Consider the following 12,027-nt stretch of genomic DNA (forward strand, 5'->3'; position numbering starts at 1 on the left):
TCCACTGAAGATTCCTATAACTTATAGTATATTTACTGTAGGCTATATTGTATATATGTGTGTGTGTGTTTACTATGTAATATGTTGTCCTTTTAAAATAGTGAAGATTGTGGACTCTAAACCCTTGCTGCAAATAGTCTATGATAAAGGCTATGCCTTATAGTGACAATCACAGATTTCTGTGTAGATTAGCTTTAAATTCTAGTAAAGGTACAACTTCTATCTCTTAGTGTGCTACTATTGTTGTTTTATTGCTGTAGTTCCAAGACTTGTATTTCTATTTTTAGAATGTCCTGATAACTTACATTATTGCCCAGGGACAGGATTATTTTATCCTTACTAAGGATAAAAGTCATCACACACTCTCTCTCTCTTCTCTCTCTCTCTCTCTCTCTCTCTCTCTCTCTCTCTCTCTCTCTCTCTCTCTCTCTCTGTGTGTGTGTGTGTGTGTGTACAAATGTGTATGAGCATAGCAGAGTCTCTTGCCACTGCAAATAAACACCCAGCTAGTTTAATGTGGATGGTTAGGGAATTGAACTCAGGCCTGCAGTCTTTTAAGGCAAGAGCCTTTAACTGCTAAGCCATTTCTTAGCCTGAGTAGGGTTACTTTATACTCTTCCCCCTGTTGTTACTAGTCAGCACATGTAGTTCTTGTCTGTTTAATGGCGCATTCTAACATAAGATATTTAAACTGGGTTTCTGAGACCATACTAGTATAAAGTCACTGAAAAGTAGAATTCACAAGCTTATTCTATAAAATGTGAGCGAAATATATTAATTTTTGGTAACAATTTTAATTTTTTTATTTTATTCATTTGAGAGAAAGGTAGACAGAGAGAGAAAGAGAATGGGTGTGCCAGGGCCTCCAGGCACTACACATGAAGTACAGATATATGTGCTACCTTGTGCATCTAGCTTATGTGGGTCATGGGAGTCAAACCTGGGTTCTTTGGCTTTGTAGGGAAACACCTTATCCACTAAGCCATCTCTCCAGCCCTTGTTAGCATTTTTCACTAGTATGGAAGGTAAGTATTTCTGGTTGTAAAATCTTAACATCTGTCAGTTTTTCAAGGCCTGTCTCAAAATGTCCCCTCAAAATTGTCTTACTCTTTCTCAGCAGAGAAATAGCTCTTCTGCACTCATTCTATTATATTGTACTCCATTATTTTCCAGCCTTTTGTTTTACTTACACTTGATATTCAGTATATCTTCATGAATTTAAAATTGGCTCTCGTGAGCCGGATGTGATGGCACACACTTTTAATTCCAGGACTTAGGACTTGAGTTTGAGACCAGCTTATACTTCATAGGGATCCTGTATCAAAAGCCAAAAAGGCTGGGGTGTCTGCTCAATTAGGTTGGTACATGCCATGCTGGTGAGAAAAAAGAGTTTTCATTCTTTGGAAGACTGCAGGCATTTCCATTGACGTCAGTTGATAGGGTTATCATTGCCCTTTTGCTGACAATCTGATGTATTGCTTTTCAGAATTCTGTTATTGACCTGTGGCTTTAGGAAATTTGTACAAATTGAAAGTGGAAAGACATCAACAGATCACTGACAGATCATCAAACTTAAAAGAAAAAGTGGTCTTTACTAGTTGTCTGAAATAAAATTAAGGTAACTAAAAATGTAGGTTAACAATCATCAGTTTCAACTAAACTCATTGTTCTCTCTCTTCTTCTCCTCCTTTTCTTTCTTCTGTTCCCTTCTTTCTTCTCTTCTTCTTTCTCTCCCTCCCTTCCTCTCCTCCTTTTTCTTTCTCAATCTTCTTCCTCCCTCTTCTCTTTCTTTACTCTCTCTCTCTCTCTCTCTCTCTCTCATCACCTGTCATGTCACACATGTCAAGCCCATGCTCTACTGCTGAGCCTGGAACATTTGATATAGTAGCAGTAGTCTTATCAATTGCTTAAAAAGATGATTTCCTGAAGTTATAAAGCCCAATATTTAAGAAATGAATTAATGTATTTTTACGGGTTAGTTGATATGTCACATGTTATAGCCAGAATGACAGCAGGGTCTTCACCTTCACACATTAATATGTAGTCACTCTAAGTACATTCGGGAGAGGGGAGCTTCCTCAGTGATTAAGGTGACCACTGTTTTTGCAACTTAATGGTAGGCCTCTGAGGAACATGCTAATGTAGGTAAAACATGGAGTTAAAAGTAGTTTAATCAGTAAATTCCACCTTGTAATGATGTTTTTCTTCCTGAAAAAGAACTGGGAGAATGCAATTAATAATGACACCCAATAGATCTAACTTTGTTTTTAATGGAAATATTTCCTCCTATAAAATTTAATAGTCATGTGTCTGATTGTAGAGATTATGTATCATAAGTAGACCTGTCCTCTGAGAGGCCATTTAAAACCATTTCATTGAAATCCAGATAGTAAATCAAAACAAGGTTGTGGAACATTATAAAAAAAGACTGTGAATGTCATTTCAGATCTGGTATGATATTTTGTTAATTCCTTTATCTACTGCAAATCAGGACACAAAATATATTCTTTCCAATAAATGTCCTTGAAGTTCATGTTTTTGTTTTAAAGGGAGACTATATTTGACCCTTATCTGTGGAACCTGCATCTGCAGATTTATTGAAGCTACTTGAAGAAATCTGACATCTGTACTAAATATGTGTACAGATGTGTTTTTTTGGTTATTTTCCTTAAGAAATGATAGTACAGTATTTATATGGTGTTTATATTGTATTAGCTTTTAAAAAATATTTTGTTTATTGATTTGCGAGCAGAGAGAGAGAATGAGGATGGACATGCCAGAGTCTCCTGCGGCTGCAAACGAACAGCACAGTCTTTGTTTGCATCCTACATACATCCTCCAATTTGTTAGAAATCGCCTCTAATGGCTGGGGATGTGGCTTAGTGGCTAAATACTTGCTGAGCATATGTGTGGTCCTATAAAAATCATTTCTAGGTTATTTAAGAAAGCTAATACAAGGGCTGGAGACAGATGGCTCATCAGGTAAAGGTGTTTCCTTGCAAAGCCTTACATCCTGTGTTCAATTCCCCAGTACCCATGTAAAGCCAGATGCAAAGTGGCACATTTGAAGGACTTAAATATCATCTGCATATTTTGGTATTAGCAGGGATCTTGGAACCAAAACTTGTATCTTACATAAAAGTCAAAATAGATTGGACATTCACCAAAAAGTGTTCTTATAGCTAATAATTTTATTGTGAGATATGTGAGTTTTCATTTGGATAAGAAAAAGTAGACCCTTTTGAAAATGGCTTTGCCAGTCAAGACCTTTTAAATTTTAGTGCATTGTATATTTAAATTCACATATGCTTTGTGTACAAATGTGTTTACTTACTACATACATACTGAGCACCTACAACTTAGAAGACACTATTGTAGCCACTGGAAATTCAGCACTCAAAATTAGTGAAGTTCTTACTTCTCAAGAAGACAGTTCCTTGATTGTCAGTTTCTATAAAAGTGATAATAGTACACTTTTCTTTTGTCTGAAAGAAGAAAATATTGCTATTTTAGACCACATACCCTTATCTGGGTGTGCTTTGCTCCTGTGAGGTTTTCAGTGCTTAGAAGAAGAGCCCCTGTGGTCTCTAGTGCCTAAGCTCTGGGGAGCTTGCATGGAGGCCTTGTGAGTTTTCTAGCTTGCTAGCATGCTCATTATAGCTGGAAGCCCAAATACACTTCATCTGGACTCACTACAATCTCAGTTCATTGATTTTGTGTGGTGTACATACTGTAGTTTGTACACACTTAAGCATACCTTTCTTTGGGGCAATCATGGTCCATGTCTTTGGTTTAGAAAATTCCTTTATATATATAAATATTTGTTAATTTTAAGTTGCTGTTCTTAAAAACACAGCAGTTCCTTTAAAAGAGTGTCTTACACTGAGAAATCGAGCTAGAGCTGAGCTGCACACCTCCTCCCTGTTTAGTGGCATTGTCCTGGAAAGTGCTAGGCAACTTGCTAGGTGAATTTCATTGATGGTCTTAACCAGCAGTGCATCCCGCAAATTATACAGTGGCCAGTCAGGCAAGATGTGCCAACTAGTACAATAGTGGCATGTCTGATATGGGGGTAACCAACAGCTCAGATAGGATTTGAGGTTCATTCCACAGAAGGGAATTTGTGCCTGATACTGAAAAGCCCAGTCAAAAGTCTATGGCTGGGAAGCCCAAGGGGAAGCTGCTACTGCTACTCAGCTACAGGAACGTATTATCCCACTAAACTGCCTTCTAAAAGTTTATGCTTGGCTCATGTACTAGGGCTGCCTTCACATCTGGTTGGGAGAGTTTCTCTATTCAAATGGTAGTGACTATTTAGAAAACTCAAAACTCATCATTGCTGAGGGGAGGTTACAGTGGAATGCTCAGCACTAGGTGAGGCATCTTTAAAGAACCTTCCAATGAGTGTAAGGGCTACACCTGCACCTTAAGCTACAGTGAAGATATATAAAGTCGGATTTACACGGCTAAGAACACTGCAGATAATTAGAAAACCCAACCATCAAACTAACTCAAGATGCAAAAATCCCTACATTGTAATACAAGAAACAAAAAAATCAAGACAGTACAATCCCACCAAAAATTATAAATTATAAATGACCTCCAATGAGACTGCTTTAGATGAAATGCCTTCAGATGAAAATGATGTATCCCAAGTTCTGAAAGATAACAATTCTGTATTCTTTCCTTCTCCTAAGCTGTATAAAGCTCTATCTCTTTAAGTTCTATAAGAAAATCTTTCTACACTTGAAAACAAAAAAGAGTGTCCTACATTGAGTTTTTTTTTGAGGGAGGGTGGGTAAGGTCTCACTGTAGCCCAGGCTGTCCTGGAATTTATAGCGTCTGCCTCTGCCTTCCAAGTGTTGAAATGAAAAGCCTGTGCCACCACACACAGCTCTCTGTTGACTTTTTTTTATTAATTTGTTTTCATTTTTATTTATTTATTTGAGAATGACAGACAGAGAAAGAGGCAGATAGATAGTTAGATAGAGAATGGGCATGCCAGGGCTTCCAGCCACTGAAAACGAACTCCAGACGTGTGCACCACCTTGTGCATCTGGCTAATGTGAGTCTTGGGGAATCAAGCCTCGAACCAGGGTCCTTAGGTTTCACAGGCAAACTCTTAACCCTAAGCATCCCTCCAGCCCTATGTTGACTTTTAAAAAATGTTTTTCATTTCTTATAGGTTTATCTTTTCTGTTTAGAGTCAAAACATTTAATTCATCTAACCTTTTACTTCAATTTTAAACAATAGTATAGACTACTCTAATTAAAAACGCTTTTATAAGACTCCTTTTGTGCTCATTAAGTCTTTTTTTTTTTTTCCGTTTTTCAAGGTAGGGTCTTGCTCTAGCCCAGACTGACCTGGAATTCACTGTGTAGTCTCAGGGTGGCCTCAAACTCACAGCGATCCTCCTCTCTCTGCCTCCCTAGGGCTGGAATTAAAGGTGTGTGCCACCATGCCTGGCTCCCCCCCACCCCACCTTGCATGTTCATAGATCCATAGCCTTTGTAGTAGTTTGGGGATGCTTCTTTATTGAAGAGGGTGTTATAGGGACTGTTTTCCTGTGATATATTTCTCTTCCTCCTGCCTTCCATTCTCAAAGCTTAACCTAGATTAATAGTTTCCATTATGATTTTGGGTTTCCCCCATATAACTAGTTACTGCTGAAATAAACAGGTGAATTGCCATTGGAAGTTCCATTCTGTTTGAACCCAGTGTTCTCGTGTTTGTATCATATCTTCTCCCTGGAATCATCAGAGTTTCCTTCAATAAATGCTGGCTTAATGGGTGTTGTATAGTGGTGGGAAAGATATTATAAACAGTAAAAACATGGGCTGAAGAGATGGCTTAGCAGTTAAGTTGCTTGCCAGCAAAGCCAAAGGACCCAGTACACACATAAAGTTGGATGCACAAGGGAGCGCATGCATCTAGAGTTTGTTTGCAGTGGCTAGAGGCTCTGGCATGCCCACTCTCATACTCTCTCTCTTTTTCAAATGGATAAAATTTTAAAAAAAATAAAAAATATTTTAAACAGTAAAAACACACCAACATTCATAGTGGAATTGTGGACTTTCTGTCACATTAGTTGATGATACACTCTGTGTAATTTATTACTGGTGGGTCCTGGCTACATGTTTTAGATTAAGTCTAAAGAATTCTGTGTATTGAAAAAAATGTCAAAATTTATTTGATAAGTGATTATAGAATATTATACTAATCATATACAGCGTGTTTTGAAATATGTCTATGGTACAAATTCTGGTAGTGAAATCTAGCTGTAAAAGAACTACATGTTAGTTGAGTAGTGAGGGTGGACCTTTGCTGACCTTTTCACCACCCCCATAGGTTCTGGGTCCTGCTCCCAGGTGGTGTTCCTTCCTGGACAACTTAACAGAAGAGTTGGAAGAGAATCCAGAGAGTACCGTGTATGATGATTACAAATTTGTCACCAAGAAAGACCTTGAAAATTTAGGTAAAAAACTCTGATAAAATGTTTATAAAATTGTTTTATTCCACTTTTTTGAGATTTATTTATTTGAGAGAGAGGAAGAGAATGAGAATGGGTGCACCGGACTCTCTTGCTGCTGCATACTAACTCCAAATAGATATGTTACTTTGTGCATCTGGCTTTATGTGGGTACTGGGGAATCAAACTCAGGTCCTTAGGCTTTTGTAGGTAAATACCTTAACCATTGATCTATCTCTCCAACCCTTGATTTTTGAACATTAAAGTTGACTGATACATGTTTAATTGATTTTTCAAATGTCTCCTTTTATGCCAAATCAGATATTAAATAATCTGCATTTTAAAAATTTTATGACCTTGGCTTAGAGAAAGTTTAAGTAAACTCAACAGTTTAAAGCACTCCCCCCTTTTTTATTTCAGAGAGAGAAAGGTAGAGAGAGAGTAAAAGAGAGTGAGAGAATGGGTGCACCAGGGCCTCCAGCCACTGCAAACGAACTCCAGATGCATGTACACCTTTGTGCATCTGGCTCACATGAGTCCTGGAGAATCAAACCAGGATCCTTTGGCTTTGCAGGCAAATATCTTAACCACTAAGCCATGTCTCCAGCCTAAAGCCCTTTTTTGTACCTTAAGTGGAAAATAATAGCATACTAGCAGTGAAAGCAGCATATTTTTTTAAGTGCTACTGGAATAAAATGAACTTTTGAGACTATGAGAAGTTTAAAGTATAGCAACAGTTTGAAGATACCTCAGAAACTGCAAGTGAAAGATTCCTAGCCATTTTTTTTAATCAAAGACCTAATCTAAAACTTAGGATGAGGGCTGGAAAGATGGCTTAGCGGTTAAGCGCTTGCCTGTGAAGCCTAAGGACCCCGGTTCGAGGCTCGGTTCTCCAGGTCCCACGTTAGCCAGATGCACAAGGGGGCGCACGGGTCTGGAGTTCGTTTGCAGAGGCTGGAAGCCCTGGCGCGCCCATTCTCTCTCTATCCCTCTATGTGTCTTTCTCTGTGTGTCTGTCGCTCTCAAATAAATTTAAAAAAAAATTAAAACTTAGGATGAGACTCAAAATAAAATGATAAAGGTAACTGGAAATGTAGCTCAGTGATACAGAGCTTGCCTAGCATGCAGAGGTCCTTGATCAATCCTCAGACCACAAAAAAGAAAAAAAGTAATATACCAAACGCCTTTCTTCCTGAGTATATATGATCTTATTTGTAGATAAATGCCCTCATAACATTTTCCTCTGTGAATACTTACAATTAAGAAATAGTTTTGGGGGGCTGGAGAGATGGCTTAGCAGTTAAGTGCTTGCCTGTGAAGCCTAAGGACCCTGGTTTGAGGCTCAATTCCCCAGGACCCACATTAGCCAGATGTACAAGGGGGCGCACGTGTCTGGAGTTTGTTTGCAGTGGCTGGAAGCCCTGGTGTGCCCATTCTCTCTATCTGCCTCTTTCTCTCTCTATCTGTCACTCTCAAATAAATAAAATTGAACAAAAAAAATTAAAAAAATAATTTTGGGAGCCTGGTGTGGTAGAGCATGCATTTGATCCCAGCACTCAGGAGGCAGAGGTAGGAGGATCACTAATGAGTTTGAGGCCACCCTGAGACTCCATAGTGAATTCCAGGTCAGCCTGGACTAGAGTGAAACCCTACCTCGAAAAACCAAAAAATAAAAATTAAAAAAAAAGAAAGAAAGAAGTTTGGGATTGAGAAGATAGCTCGGAAATTAAAGGTGCTTGCTTGCAAAGCCTGCATGCCCAGATTCAGTTACCCAGTTCCTATGTAAAGCCAAAGAGACCATGTGGTGCATGTGCCTGGAGTTCATTTGTAGTGGCAGAAGGCCCTGATGTATGCCCATATTCATTCATTCATTCTCTCTCTCCCTCTCCCTCTCTCTCTCTTTCACACATACACACAAATAAATAAAATAAAATAATTTTTAAAAATATTTTTATTTATTTGACAGAGAAAGAGGGAGATAGAGATAGAGAGAGAGAGAGAGAATGGGCACTCCAGGACTTTCAGCCACTGCAAACGAACTCCAGATGCCTGCACCCCCTTGTGCATCTGGCTAACGTGGGTCCTGGAGAATTGAATATGGGTCATTTGGCTTTGCAGGCAAGCACCTCAACTGCTAAGCCTTCCCTCTAGCCCCAACTTTTTTTTTTTTTTTTTGGCTGAAAAGATGGCTTAACAGTCAAAGTACTTGCCTGTGCAGCCTAAGGACCCAGATCTGACTCCCCAGAGCCCACGTAAGCCAGATGCACAAGGGAGTGCATACATCTGGAGTTCGTTTGCAGAGGCCCTGGCATGCCCATTCTCTCTTCCTTCTTTCCTTCTTTCCTTCTTTTTTCTTTCTTCCTCCATCCCGCCCTCCCTTCTCTCTCAATACTAAGTAAAAATAAATAAAATGAATTTTGTCAGCTTTTATTTATTTATTTATTTGAGAGAGAGAGAGAGAGAGAGAAAAGATGGGTATACCAGGTCCTCTAGCCACTGCAAAAGAACTGTAGACACATGCACTACCTTGTGCATCTGGCTTACATGAGTCCTGGGGAATTGAACCTGGGTCCTTAGGCTTCACTAGGCTTCACAGGCAAGCACCTTAACCATTATGCCATCTCTCCAGCCCAAAAATATTTTTTAAAAAAAAATAATTTCTATGGTATAGCAAAGAGTTATTTTGTGCTTACACTTATGTATTTTTATTATGACACCTGTTAGGAAGTCCTATGTAAGGCAGGGGTCCCAAACACAGGCTGACAGCCAACTTTTCATTAGTTCACAGTGAAATAGGTATGTGGATAAAGTAGATGTTTGAAACAGACTCTTGCTGTGTATCCTAGTCTGTCCTTAAATTCTCCTTCCAACCTTAGCCGCCTGTGTGTTGGGATTGGATTGTAGGTGTGGGACACATGCCTGACAATATGTAGGTCTTGTTTTCTATGCTAGATAATAAACCCAGGACCTTGCATGTGTTAGATAAGTACTCTACCACTGAGCTACCAACCAATAGTGTAGATCTTAATAGGCATGATTATGTCTATATATGTGAGTATAGGTGTAACAGCTGTTTGTCCTTGGGAAGGCTGTGTCCATGCTACATTATTGTTGTGAAATGGTCCTTTGTTTTTGGAAATGGTGGCCACTAGTGTTTTACTTTTGCTTCCCTATTCCTTCTTGGCAGTGTATAGTTGGCAATCTTGTGATAACCCAGTATCATTTTTTAACTTTTTTTTTTTTTTTTTTTTTTTTTTTGGTTTTTCGAGATAGGGTGTCACACTAGCCCAGGCTGACCTGGAATTCACTGTGGAGTCTCAGGGTGGCCTCGAACTCACAGCAATCCTCCTACCTCTGCCTCCTGAGTGCTGGGATTAAAGGTGTGTGCCACCACGCCCAGCTCAGTATCATTTTTTAAATAAAACTGGTTTGTGGGGCCCCTAAATCCGAGAACCACTAATAGAAGGAACCTTCCTTACCAGTTTGTCATAATTCATAAAGACATTTTTATCATATTTATATTCAATATGACATTTAGAATAAGCAAGAATGATGTTAATGAAGTGTTCTGAATTTTCCCCATATATATTCAAGGTGAACCAGTCTAATCCTTAAATGTTTACTCCAAACTTAAGATTTTATTAATCAAATTATTGTTCAAGAAAGCCTTAAATTTTAGTGACAGTTTTGTAAGAACCTGCCCTCTTCTGATTAATCTTTACAGGGCTCACACATCTCATTGGATCACCTTTTCTCCGGGCATATATGCATGGATTTTTCATGGATATAAGACTCTACCATAAGGTAAATACAGGTTACAGTTATCTCCAGCAACTATTGAGTGATCTTTAGCTCTCTTTACTACTTTCACTTTCATAAAACATATGTAGAGTTTGTAAGGGATCTGATTTTCTTTGACACAGTAGTTACATGAAACATGCTGCTTAAATAGTCTCATTAATCTGTTTCTTTTTAACTTTTTATTGGCAACTTCTATAATTTTTTTCTTTTATTCTATTTTGAAAAGGTAAAACTGATGGTAAATCCATTTGCTTATGAAGAATATAGGAAAGATAAAATTCGACAGAAGATAGAAGAAACTCGTGCACAGAGAGTCCAGTTAAAGGTAAGATATATTTGCCATTGCCATTTTATTTTATGTATTATTTCAAAGAAATTTGCTGTTCTTTTCCTGCTTCTCCATGTTTAGTTTGCTCTTTTGGTGTACTTTGTCATGAGGGTGTTTGTGTGGAAATCATCTAGAGTGCCTGGCATTTGCAAATGGGAGAGTTTGCTGAATGTTGACGCTCTGCTAATGTCCATTTCTTGCTGCTGTGTGCAGGGTCTCAGGTCCTCTGGATCCTGGGGTGGTTGCTAGACTAACTGAGGAACCAAGTGACACCAGGTACATTGGTGGAAAGAATACAGTGTGAATAATTGTCACCAAGCTAATGAATCAAAGCGCAAGATACGGATGAAAAGAAAGGGGTAGTAACTGCAGGAAGCAGCTGCCGCTTCAGGGCTGGGCAGGAGGAAGGAGGCGGGCCTGTGAGGGGGGGCCCTTACTTCTGAGGAGGGGCTGTAGGCTGGCACTCTTAGGGTGTAATGAGCATGGTCCTAGGCATGTTGGAAGCTGTAAGCTGGCATCCACTGCAGCTGGGCCACCTGTTGCTTCCATGGCAAAGAGCTATTGCTCTGTGATGCCAGCCCAGACAGTGAGCAGACGGGGTGGAGCTTCCTGTCTGCTTGCTCCTGCCTTCCTGTCTCTGGCATTCTGTCAGTCAAGTTCAGTCACTGATTGATACAGATATTTGGAAGTGAACATTAGTTTAAAAATATATGTAATATAAATCGGCTTTCAGTTGAAAAACAACAAAAATAGTCTCTTTCTGTCCACTTTCAAATGAGTTAAAATGTGTAAAAAGAAAGAAAGGAAAAACTGGGCTGGAGGGATAGTTTAGCAGTTTAGGTGTTTGCCTGCAAAGCCAAGGACCCAGGTTTGATTCCCCAGGACCCACATGCACAAGAGGGCACATGCATCTGGACTTCGTTTGCAGTGGCTAGATGCCCTGGTGCGCCCATTCTCTCTCTCTCTGTCCCTCTTTCTGTGTCAAATAAATAAATAATAAACAAAAATATTTTTAAAAATTAAGAAAGGAAAAACTACTGGTGTTTGATGCTTCCTCCACATTTGTTATATTTTCCAGACTTTAGAATTTGTAATTGCAATGTACAAACCACTGAGTGGGAGACGGCAGTAGATACCTTATAGCTTTACCTGAGACTTGTTGGATTCACATCTAAAATTCTCCAGAAATTTCCCATTTAGGTATCAGGAAACAGTATGTGAGCATTTTTAGCAGCATTTCAGAGGTCCCTGAAAGAGTTCCAGCCAGAAGCTACAATTATTGTTCTTCTGGCCTCACATTAATCCAAGTGAGCCCCAGACCCTCTGTGTTTGCTGTCCCTGCTTGGGAAGAGTGGGAGGTGTGCTCCCAGCAGCTGCCTTGGTTGCTTCCTCTGTGCCACATGGGCCACCTGCCACCATTATTTTTTC

At 39.3% G+C, this 12,027-nt stretch overlaps 1 protein-coding gene across 2 annotated transcripts in view; it reads left to right on the forward strand.

Moving 5' to 3' along the window:
- The window catches only part of Nol10 (nucleolar protein 10), a 115,334-nt gene that overhangs the window by 77,060 nt on the left and 26,247 nt on the right, over positions 1–12,027 (forward strand). For both annotated transcript variants that reach the window (XM_045150422.1, XM_045150423.1), the window contains exons 14-16: positions 6,350–6,476; positions 10,195–10,274; positions 10,498–10,596. In XM_045150422.1, coding sequence (XP_045006357.1) covers positions 6,350–6,476; positions 10,195–10,274; positions 10,498–10,596 — 306 coding nt within the window. The remainder of the gene's footprint in view (positions 1–6,349; positions 6,477–10,194; positions 10,275–10,497; positions 10,597–12,027) is intronic.

The sequence above is a fragment of the Jaculus jaculus genome, chromosome 5, assembly GCF_020740685.1.
Source record: "Jaculus jaculus isolate mJacJac1 chromosome 5, mJacJac1.mat.Y.cur, whole genome shotgun sequence".
NCBI classification, from domain to species: domain Eukaryota; kingdom Metazoa; phylum Chordata; class Mammalia; order Rodentia; family Dipodidae; genus Jaculus; species Jaculus jaculus.